This window comes from Bison bison, unplaced genomic scaffold (assembly GCF_000754665.1).
Source record: "Bison bison bison isolate TAMUID 2011002044 unplaced genomic scaffold, Bison_UMD1.0 scf7180017863706, whole genome shotgun sequence".
Classification (NCBI taxonomy): Eukaryota; Metazoa; Chordata; class Mammalia; order Artiodactyla; family Bovidae; genus Bison; species Bison bison.
In genome coordinates this window covers 153131-164521 of record NW_011494278.1, presented here as the reverse complement: position 1 = coordinate 164521, position 11391 = coordinate 153131, and the positions used below count along the sequence as shown (strand labels likewise).

The window sequence follows — 11391 nt, the reverse complement described above, 5'->3', positions numbered from 1 at the left end:
CTCGGGGACGGTCCAGGAGAGGCTCAGGGAGTCGGGGGTGGTGTCTGTCACCGCCAGCTCCCCCAGGCGTGGCTTGATGTGAGGCTCAGGGACCTCGGTGGATGGGGTTTGGGTGGTAGAGGGAGATTCTGAAGGTTCATCATCCTCCTCTCTTGGGGCTGAACACAGACACGGAGAGAACAGAGCCTGAGAGAAGGGCACAGAGGCCATGGGGCCTCAGCCTCCTCTGGGCCCTCACGGCCCCCTTGGAAGGAAGCTGAGTGGGCAGAGCTCTTTTGCTCACCTGTCATGGCCTCGATGTGGGCAGGACCAACACGTTGCCCGTCGTGGAAACCGTACAAGCTCACCAGGTATCTGTGGTCAGATTCCAGGTCAGAGATGGTGATGTCATGCTGGTCGCCCCCTACATTAACTTCTTGGAGTTGCCCATTCTCGTCTGTGTATTGGACCTCGAAGGAGTCAAATTCTCCCTCAGTTGCCGTCCAGGAGAGACGCAGGCTGTGTGGGGCGGCCTCCTCCAGAGTCACCTCCCCCAGAAGGGGCTCAGATGCTGGAGGACTAAAGGTTGCGGGCTCTGCTTTGATTTCTTCCCTGGGGGCTGGTTCTGAGAGACAGGTAGAGAGGGGTGAGTGGTCTGTCGCCGCACCAAGACTCCAAGAGGATGGATGGAGGGAAGGAGGTAAGGACAAGAGATCAGTAATAAAAAGGACCAACTACTGATACCCAGGGATGAACTTCAAAAGCATCATGCTAAGTGCAGGAAAAACACACAAAAAACTATGTACTGTATGAGTCTGTTAAACAAAACACTTAAAAAGGCAAAACTATAATGATAGAAAGCAATTAGGGGTTGCCAGAAGCTGGGATCAGGGAAACTGACAGCCAAGGAGCATGGGGAAACCTCTAGAGTCAATGTTTTCTATCTTTGTTGTGGTAATGGTCATGACATAGACCAATGGTCATGACCATTCACCCAAACTCACTCAATTATGCTCTTAAAATGGGTGAATTTTATCGTACGTAAATTATGCTTCTATGAAGCTGACCTCTTCCCCCAAAAGAAGGGGTACAGGAAGCTCAGAAATCCTGACTCCATCAGACCAGGAGAGCCAGGTGGGAAGGAGGGACAGCGAATTCCCCTGGCTGCACTCACCAGTCACTGCGATGGCGGAGATGGGACCCACTCGCTTGTCCCTGGACAGCCCGTAGAGCAGCAGCTTGTACCTGCGGGCAGGGTCCAGGCCCGAGACACTGACCTCCCTGCGGCTGCCCTCCACGGGCACCACCTGTGGTTGCCCGTCTCTGTCCCTGTACTGGATCACAAAGGAGTCAAAGTGGCCCTCAGGGACCGTCCACGAGAGGCCCACGGAGTCTGATGTCACACCGGTCACCTGCAGCTCCTCCCCCAGACGTGGTTTTGAGGGACGCTTTGTTCCAGCCTCATCCACAGCTCTGCGGGTCTCTGAGATGGAAACACAGAGAGTAAATGGTTGTTTCTGGGAGGCTGGGTGACCCTGAAAGGAAGGACTGAGAGGTCTAAAGACGGGACTGAGCTGTGGCTGCGTCCTGCAGGTCTTCGGGCTTGTGCAAGGAGATGGGTCGGATTCCAGCCAGACAACCAGAGCCAAACAGCAACCATGTTGACAGCCACCACAAGTGACCACAGTGACTCTCCCCAGGGGGCCCTCCAGATCAGACGCCCCCCGCAGGGGCTGCCCTCACCTGTGGTGCCCTCGGTGGTGAGGGGGCCATGGCGCCTCTTGCCCAGGAGGCCGTAGACTAGGAATCTGTACTTGCGGCCGGAGTCCAGAGGGCTAATGGTGACCGAGCGCTCATGGCCCTCCACGGACACCACGCGGGGCCCATCCCTGTCCTTGAACTGGACCACAAAGGAGTCGAAGTGGCCTTCAGGGACCGTCCAGGAGAGGCGCAGTGAGTCTGGGGTGGGGTCTGTCACCCACAGCTCCCCAAGGCGGGGTGGGGCTCCTGGGCTGGCGTCACCTCGGCCAACTGACAGAAAGGAAAGTTTCTTGTGTTTATTTTTTTTTCCAAAATGACTCCTTGACTGCCTCCCTCTGGAGCTGGAAAAATCTAGAACTGCCCAAATCATCAGTGCTTCCCCCAGATATTTCCATCACCATCACATGCCCGCCAGCATCCTCATCAGGCCATGCCTCTGTCCATTAACCAGCGCAGGGAGCAGCCTTCCGTCCTGGGAGAGGTGATCCCCTGGTTTCCTATTTATCTTATTCCACTTGTTATCCAGACTCTAGCCACCGGATAGAGACCATTTCCTTGGCAGGGTGCAGCTTATCACAGGCTTCATCTGCTTATTTCCTTTGACCAAGGAATCCACTGTTTGTGATTTGACTGTTCTTTGGGAAAATCCAAGGGTCCTGGGGACATCAGAGGGGGTACAGGTCCCTGGGGGCAGACAGCTGGTGGGGAGGTAGGATATTATGATGATGGTGACCCTCCTAGGACCTGGTGGAGGAGTGGGGACTGCTTTTGTGTGAGGAGGGGTACAAGGAGAAGAAGGATGCTCAGACAGGAGAAGGATCTGGTGTCTGCCCAAGAAGCCATCCCGGGGCCTGAGAAGGAGCTGGCCTTCTGCCTTCCTGGACAGCGAGGACGCTGACGGCATTGTTATTGTGAGAGTTCTCTGGCAACTGGGAACCCCCAGGGGCAGGGGAGGGCCTGGATCAAAATCCAGGAAAGGGGCATAGCTGGGCTGGGCCCGACTGGGCTGGACTGGGCAGCCAGTCTTGGGCTCTTCTGGTGTTTCTGAGCTCCAGGAAGAGGGCAGGGGAGGAAAGCGGTTCCTCTGGAGAGGCAGATAAGGGACCCAGAGTGCCTGGGCCAGTAGGGCGGGAAACCAGGGTGAGGGTCAGTGGAAAGCTCTCTCTCGGGAGGTGATGGCTACACAAGGCTGAGACTTGGATGTGGAACAGCTCTGGCCTCCCGCCCTTGCTTCCCAGTCCTGCTGTGTCTCGCACTTCCACCTTCCAGGAAGGGTCCTGGAAGAGCCTTCCCCATTGAACAGAAGTAGGAATTACGAGAAGAGGTGAAAGTCAGCAGGGGGAACTGATCCAGGAACCCACTCCATATTCTTGGTTCCCATCTGACTGGGAAGGGAAAAGGCAGCAGGGCTTTTCAAATAAAAAGGAAGAGGTGAATGAAAGGGAGACAGGTGGAAAGGAGAGGTGTTCAGGCAGCGGGAAGAAGGACGGTGGGGCTGGGACCTCAGCTTCGTGGGGGTCCCGCTCACCTGTCTTTGCCTCCACAGAGACTGTGCTGCGGCGTTTCCCATCTTGGATCCCAAAGAGCAGGAACTTGTATTTCCTACTGGGCTCCAGGCCGGGTATGGTGACCTCGCGCTGGTCAGTGGCCACAGGCACCACCTGGGGCTGCCCGTCCCTGTCCTTGTACTGGACCAAGAAGGAGTCAAATTCGCCCTCGGGGACGGTCCAGGAGAGGCCCACGGAGTCCGGGGTCACATCCGTCACCGTCAGCTCCCCCAGGCGTGGCTCCACGGGGGGCTCTGTGACTGGGTCTGGGGGGACGGGAGCTAGGATCCAGGGAGACAGAGAACATGGCTGAGAACTCCGGCGTCAGAACTCCCCCTTCTCAGGGCTCCTGGGCTCCGAGGGCCTCCAGGGGGTGTTGAACTGAGACAGGGAGCAGTTACATCTCTATTTTCACTGGCCTCTAGCATTTGCTTCAGTGATGCATATAGGAAACCAACACGGTGGTACCAGCAGTGCTCGTAACTGTCACCAACAGGAATCACGGATGCTGTCACATCAGCTTAGAATTACTGCAGAAACTTCAAAACACTCTTTACACTCATCACTGCTTCTAAATAGGTTATTAAACAGGCCACAAGTTTCTTGCTATTTAATGAACTAATAGTGAAGTTCCTATATTACTAAATCATAAATTCAAATTTTAAAATACCTTTGATATTTGGATATCAATAGAATAGGTATGGTATGGTAAAATCCTATGCATTTTACTTTATAGATTTTAAGACATTGCTCTGAAAGGGGTTCACTGGTTTCATAGACACCACAGCACAGAAATGGTGGTGGCCTGTCCCCAGAAGGCATGAGGAGAGGGACACGCCAGGAACGGGAGACGCCGGGAGCGGAGAGCAAGGGCCATCTCCCTGAGGAAGGAAGACTCTGGGTTGGCCAGAAGGGAACACAGCTCAGGCCAGGGGGGCCGAGGGCCTCTGAGAAAAGATTCGAGGGATGTGTGTTGTTTAACCCCAGTGAAAAAGGGCAGCAGGGGGAGGTGGTAGCCAGTCCAAGTCACAGCGGGGTTGTGAAGAGAGGGGAGGAAACAGCTGTGGATGATCAGAGAGATAGTATCTGGCTGGACCTGGTTGGAGGGGAGGAAGACAACCCTGCCTGGGGGAGGAGGCGGAGCAGAGATAGAGACTGGAAGACAGGGAAGGTTCCAGCTTACAAGAGGATCCCTGGGGTCAGGGAACAGAACACATGCCTGTGACTGGGGAGGATCTGAGTGAGAGGCTGGGGAGGTGGGGTGGCCCCGGGTGACCAGGGATGGGGACTGCCTTGACCCACCCTCACTCACCGGTCAGGGCCACCACGGAGAGGGGGCCCACGCGCTGCCCACCATGTAGCCCGTACACGTTCATCCTGTATTTGCGCTCAGGCTCCAGCCCAGAGACAGTGGCCTCTCGCTGGTCTGCGGCCACAGGGACCACGTGGGGCTGCCCGTCCCTGTCCTTGTACTGGACCATGAAAGAGTCAAACTGGCCCTCAGAGACTGTCCACGCGAGGCCCACGGAGTTGGGGGTCACATCTGTTACTGTCAGCTCCCCGAGGCGTGGTTCCTTGGGGGGCTCGGTGGCTGGAGGAGTCTCTTCTGCTTGTGGAGCTGAGACAGAAATGGGGGAGGCTGTCAGGAAAAGCTCTTCTTCTCCTTGGTAGTAATTATCTGCGTTGTTGTGGTGGTGCCCATGGGGTGGTTCTGATGTAAGACTACACTGATTGGCAACATCTGTCTGGCCGACAAGCCTTCAGTAAGTGCCTGCCAGAATCTGGGGCTGTGCTTGGTGGGGAGGGGTGTCAGTCACCACCGAGACCCTGGGAAAGTGGCTGAAGGTCCATCTGCCCATCTCTGGCTCCAAGTCCTCCAGCCAGACCTCCCAGCTGAACCCCAGACTTGGGTGTGCTCAGCATCTTCCTTGGGTGCCTAACTGATCCCAAATTCCAGTCCAAAGCTGAATTCAGGGGCTTTGCCCCACAACTCCTGTTCCTTCCACAGCCTTCCCACCTCATCAAAACCACCGCTTCACTGTCAGAGTCATCCCCGAGTCCTCTCCCCCACCCCACGGCTGGCCTTCGAGTAAGTCCTGTCGGCACCACCTTCAGAAGCTGACTCCCCTAACTCCTGAAGTCCACCACCACCCCCTCTAAGTTGGAAAAGGAAATGGCAACCTCCTCCAGTATTCTTGCCTGGAGAATTTCATGGACAGAGGAACCTGGCAGGATACAGTCCATGGAGTTGCAGAGTCGGACAGAACTGAGCGACTACCACTCACCTCCTCTAAGCACACGGCTCTTACTGGATTGTAGCACAGTCTCCTAAATCCCCCCTCCCCCTCCCCTCTTCACTGTGTTCCCCACTGTTAGCACATTAGTCAGAGCCTGTTCCCGCCATGGCTTCCATCTCACTCAGAGCAAAAAGCCAAGTCCTTACAATGACCTCCCTCCGAGGCCCCACATGTCTACCTCTCACACCACCCTCCTCATTCCAAAACAGTCTTCACTGGTCCTCAGACATTCCATCTGCCCGGAAGCTCTTCCCCAGAGGCCTACGTGGCTTGTCCTCTCCCTCCGGCAGGTCCTTCCTCAGCGAGTCCCTTTCCAGCCCGCTTCCCACCCACTCACCATCTCGCCTACTGGGCTTTGCTTTTCTCCCCAGCTCTTGTCACTGTCTCACACACAGTCCTACAGACATCCTCTGATAGAATGTGAGCTCCTGGGAGGAGCCTTGCCTTGTTCACTATTGTGTCCCCAGCACCAGCACCCAGTGGGTGCTCCACAAATGTCTGTTAAATTAATGAGTGGTATGCACATCTGGGAGAGGCTGAGCTCAGGACCTGCTGGTCCCCATTGCCCAAGAGTGAGCTGAGTCTGGGAGGCACTGCTTATTAGGACCAGCCTGGAAAGTGGTCCCAAGAGGCAAGTAGCAGAGGGGTGGCTAGGTGGGTGGGTTCCCAAGATCCTGTTTCTCAGGTTCCTGTCAGAGGATAAGATTAGGCTGTGTATCATAAAACCTGCTTTCAAAATGGGCTGGTGGGCTTCCCTGGTGTCTCAGTGGTAAAGAATCCACTTGCCAGTGCTGGAGACTCAGGTCCAACCCCTGATCCAGGAGGATCCTGCATGTCACAGAGCAACTAGGCCTATGCACCACAAGTATGGAGGCTGTGTCTAGAGCCCGGGAGACACAACCACTGAGCCCTCGAGCCACAGCTCCTGAAGCCGGCATGCCTAGAGCCTATGCTCCTCAACAAGAGAAGACACTGCAATAGGCAGCCCGCGCACAGCAACTAGCAGCCCTCACTCACCACAACCATAGAAAAGCCTGTGAAGCAGTGAAGACCCAGAACAGTTAAAAATAAGTGAAAGTGAAGTCGCTCAGTCGTGTCCGACTCGTTGCGAACCCCATGGACTGCAGCCCACCAGGCTCCTCCGTCCATGGGATTCTCCAGGCAAGAATACTGGAGTGGGTTGCCATTTCCTTCTCCAGGGGATCTTCCCGCCCCAGGGAGAGAACCCAGGTCTCCCACATTGCAGGCAGATGCTTTAACCTCTGAGACACTGACTTAAAAGGGGGAGGGGGGGCTGGCATGGGAATCCCCTGGTGGTTCTTGGTTAGGGCTTGATGCTTCCACTGTAGGGGGCATGGGTTCAATCCCTGGTCCTAAAATCCTACAAGCCATGCAGCTTGACCAAAAAAAAATTTTTTTTAAATTAAAGTAAAAAGTAAAAATGGGCTCGTGATGAGGTCTCAGGAGGACAGAAGTAAGTCTAAGTGGGAAGGGCAAGGATGGAGGCAGCTGAAGGCGGGAGGGAGTAACCACCATGTACTGAGCTTCTTCCAGGTCCAGGAGCCAGGCCAGGCATTGTGTGTGTTCCATTTAATTTGCCTTTCAATCCTGTTGTTCCTGTAGCTTCCATTTCCTGCTTGCTTTCACCCTCTCTGCACTTCTTTCCACGAGAGAGAAACTGTCCTCACCATCAAGCCTTATCGTTGGTGCTTTGGCTCAGCTGGGGAAGGTGGAATGATAACTACCCATGAGTACTGCAGTCCTCATGCTGCATTTGGTAAAATCCTTTCCCAATTTAGCAATGTTTCTAAAGCTGCATGTTAATTCTTCTCCTAGCAACGGCTCAGCACGTGCTGTGTGCCAGGCATAGTCCCTCGGTCAGCTCAGCGGGCTCCAGCTGCCCATCGCCTTCCTGCTTGGATAATGAGCTCCATCGCACAGCTTAGAATTAAGAAGCCAAGAATGGAATGCAGTTTCTTCAATTCCAAGACTCAATTGTCCTCTACTGCCTCAGTCAGCGCCTGACATAGTCCATCCTTACCTGGGAACCGGGCTTCCCAAGTGGAGCTAGTGGTAAAGAACCCGCCTGCCAATGCAGGTGACATAAGAGACCCAGGTTTGATCCCTGGGTGTAGAAGATCCCCTGGAGGAGGGCATGGCAACCCACTCTAATATTCTTGTCTGGAGAATCCCATGGACAGAGGAGCCTGGTGGGCTATAGTCCATAGGGTTGCAAAGAGTCAGACACAACTGAAGCAACTTAGCATGCACGCATGTGCCCAGGGACCAGAGTCGCTGCCCCAGACAGACAAATGGACCTAGGGTGACCCCAGGAGAAACCTCGGCCACATGTGCTAGGCCTGACACAAGCCTCCACCTTTCTACTTCAGGCCCGCAGGACAGTAACCCACTGAGGCTTTCCCCTCTCCCTACTCTCTGTGCTGACTGAGGAAAGAAAAGAAATCAGGGGTGGAAGACTCTGGACTCTAAGCCAACCAAGTCCCTTTGAGAAATACAGAAACCACGTTCCGGAAACATGTTTCTCCACTTTTAAAAATCTTTCCCTTTAGAAAAAAAGTTGCTTTTGAAAAATCTATGTCTTTGTTTCAGTGAACAAAGGAGAAAAGAGACGCCCTGTCCCTGGGGCCAAGCTGGGCAGACCAGAAGGAGGGTCACAGAGGCCTGTCTGGGGCCTGGGCCTGGCCCTGGGGCTCTGCAGAGTGGGTGCCCAGGCGGGTCCTCTGTGGTGGCTGAGGGGCCCTGTACCTGGGTGGAGGGACAGTCTTCCTTGCTGTCATCACTCACCGGATGAGTCATAAAGGAAGTTTCCAGCTGCCCTGGTGAAGAGGCCAATATCTCATGTACATTCTAAGAAGCTGAACCAGCCAAAGGGGACAGAGCAGACCCCAGGGTAAGGCCAGACATAATCATCGTAGTGGCCAACACTGCAGCATGTTTACTCTGAGCCAGGCCTGCGCTAATGCACTTAACCTCACAACTGTTCTGTGAAGTGGGCATTATTATCCCCATTTTATGGCTGAGGAAACAAACACAGTAAGCTGAAAACTCGCTCAAGGTGGTGAAGCTGGTTGTAGCCCAGTCCCCAATGAACTGTTCTTTCTAGGTCGTCCCCAAGCAGGGGGTTCTATCGCAGCAAGGGAGGGTGATGCCACAGGGAGGCTGGGGGTCCCTGAGGTGAGGAAAACAGACAAGGGCCCCGCCCTCACTCACCGGTCACACCTACGGTGGACACGGGACCTGAGCGCTGCCCCCCGTGCAGGCCGTACAGGTTCATCTTGTACTTGCGTCCGGGTTCCAGGCCCCCAATGGTCACCTCAGTCTCCTCGCCCCTGACACGCACCACCTGGGGCCCGTCCCTGCCCTTGTACTGGACGGTGAAGGAGTCGAAGTGGCCCTGGGGGACGGTCCAGGAGAGGCTCAGCGAGTCTGGGGAGGATCCTGTCACCGTCAGCTCCCCCAGGAGGGGCTCCTCGGCGGGCTCTGGGGCCTCTGTGCTGGGTTCCATGGGGCTGGGGGTCTCCTCCACCTCTGTGGGGCTGGGGGTCTCCTCCATCTCTGTGGGGCTGGGGGTCTCCTCCTCTGCAGCTGAGAAGGAGGAACACACAAAGTGAGTGAGGCAGGGTCCCCGGGAGATGTCCTTGGGTCTCCTCCCAAGCCATGGTCCCCATTGGGTGCCCTGAGGTCAGTTCAGAGAAGCCTAAGGAGGCTGGTGGTCCTGCTTGGTCCACACCTCACAGACACACCTGGAGCCCCCAGTGTCAGCTGTGGGGACTGGGGCTGCCACCAGCACAGCTCATGGAAGCCCTTCTCTGCCTAGGAAGCCCCACAGAGGTCACCATGGCTCAGCCTCGAGGAGGGGGGCCTCCCACACTCCACTCCCTCATCACCTGAGGGGGTGATCTCCCCACTAGGTCCCATCCTGGGGCTTCCACCATCCACTTACTGGTCACCCCAATGACAGACATGGGGCCCACGCGCTGGCGGTCGTGGAAGCCGTACAGGTTCATCTTGTACTTGTGGTCTGGCTCCAGGCCCGAGATGGTGACCCCGTCCTCGTCCCCTGGCACCCTCATCACCCTGGGTTGCCCATCCCCGTCTCTGTACTGGACAGTGAAGGAGTCAAAGTGGCCCTGGGGGATGGTCCAGGAGAGGCTCAGCGAGTCCGGGGAGGATCCTGTCACCATCAGCTCCCCCAGGAGGGGCTTCTTGGGGGACTCTGGGGCCTTTGTGCTGGGTTCTGTGGCACTGGGGGTCTCATCCAGGACTTCCTGGGGGGCTGAGAGAAGAGATTAGGCTCTCAGTTGACATGCTTTGCTGGTGACATTAATCATGACATAAAGTACATTTGGCAAGTATACTCTTCAAGCTGTTGGCTTAAGGGTTCCTGTAGCCTTTGTATTAGCCGTTCAGTGACTCATTGAAGGAGACAGCGCTGAGACAGGCCCCTAAACTCCATCGTGTACTGCTGGCCAATTGCACTGGCTGTGCTCTCGTGTCTGAGAAAGGAGGTGAGGCAGGGTGAGAGGAAACTGAGCAATTTTTCCTGGACTGTGCTGACCACAGGAAAGCGAGGGGGCAGCAGGGACTTGTCCCACTTGCACTTCTCCCTGTCAGTTCCTGCCCCTCCCCAGGGTTGCCCAGCTCCCCCCACCCCACTGACCAGGACAGAAAATGGGATGTGCTCTGGCTAAGACCTCCCCAGGCAGCCCTGTCTCTTCCTCCACTTTAGACAAGAGTAGGAGAAAAGGTACGGGAATGGGGCTGGGGGCTGGGGAGAGCCGTGCTCTTCCCTGGCTGGGGCTAGAATCACAGCATCCACCCTGGATGGATCCACCCATCCACGGAGGGCATCCACCCACCGTCTGCAGTAGCCAGGTCTCTGCTGAGGCTCCATGAGCTGGGGAAGCTGGCACAAGGGAAGCCAGCCCTTCTGTGACCCACTCCCCGGCCCACGGGGGACCACTTTGGGCACAGAAGAGCGAGGAAGCAGCAAGCAAGAATGATAACCCAGACAGGGAAGGAGAAGATGGAAAGGCGGAGAGAAGAGGATACTGGGAAAGGAGAGAGTCGGGGAGAAATGATGGCTTACTCTTCAATAGCAGTTTTGACGTGCTTGGCACTAAGTGCCATGTGTGTACTAACTCATTTAATTCTAATAGCTCTGTGAAGCCGTTACCCTTGTTATTCTCATTTGACAGGTGAGAAAACTGAGGCCTAGAGAGACTCATTAAGTTGCACAAGACCCCAAAGCTAGGATTAACATCCAGGCAGCTGGCCCTAGAGCCCATACTCCCAACCACAATGCTACACAGTCAGGGAAATGTGCTGGACGAGGGGAGGCTGGGCCCTAGGAGGACTGCAGGGCTGGGGGCTGAAAGCGAGCCCTTTGCCCTGCTCCAAGCTGGCTGGGACTCAGCGAGTCAGGGGGGCTGGGGAAATGTGGAGCTCATGGCCCTTGGATTTGCCAGTTCTGAACAAAGCATCGGTGGAGGGAGGGTGTGGGCATCGGGTAACAGAAGCTCAGAAAAGACCACAGCCTCAGCCAGGAGAAGGCGGCCAGCAAAGGCCGCGAGGAAAGAACACAGTGGCTGAGGACCCCCAGGGGGAGCACAGCCCAGCGGGGACGGATGATTCTCGGTGCTCAGAATGGCGGAAAAGGGGCCTGTCGTTGGAGGTGCAGAGGCAGGGCCAAGAAAGATGTCAGGGACTGGCGGCTGGATGTGAAATCCTGGGATGTGGGGAAAGAGACGGCGGAGGCTTTGGCAGAATTGGAGCCGAGGAAGAAA

The 11391-nt window shown here is 55.8% G+C and overlaps 1 protein-coding gene across 1 annotated transcript in view; it reads right to left on the bottom strand.

The window, feature by feature from the left end:
• TNXB (tenascin XB) overlaps positions 1–11391 on the bottom strand; it is a 44649-nt gene that overhangs the window by 7335 nt on the left and 25923 nt on the right. The window contains exons 13-20 of the mRNA XM_010833549.1: positions 9549–9881; positions 8816–9190; positions 4600–4905; positions 3269–3568; positions 1723–2010; positions 1154–1462; positions 284–604; positions 3–158 (exon numbers count right to left, since the gene is read on the bottom strand). Of these exons, the coding sequence (XP_010831851.1) occupies positions 3–158; positions 284–604; positions 1154–1462; positions 1723–2010; positions 3269–3568; positions 4600–4905; positions 8816–9190; positions 9549–9881 (2388 nt within the window). The remainder of the gene's footprint in view (positions 1–2; positions 159–283; positions 605–1153; positions 1463–1722; positions 2011–3268; positions 3569–4599; positions 4906–8815; positions 9191–9548; positions 9882–11391) is intronic.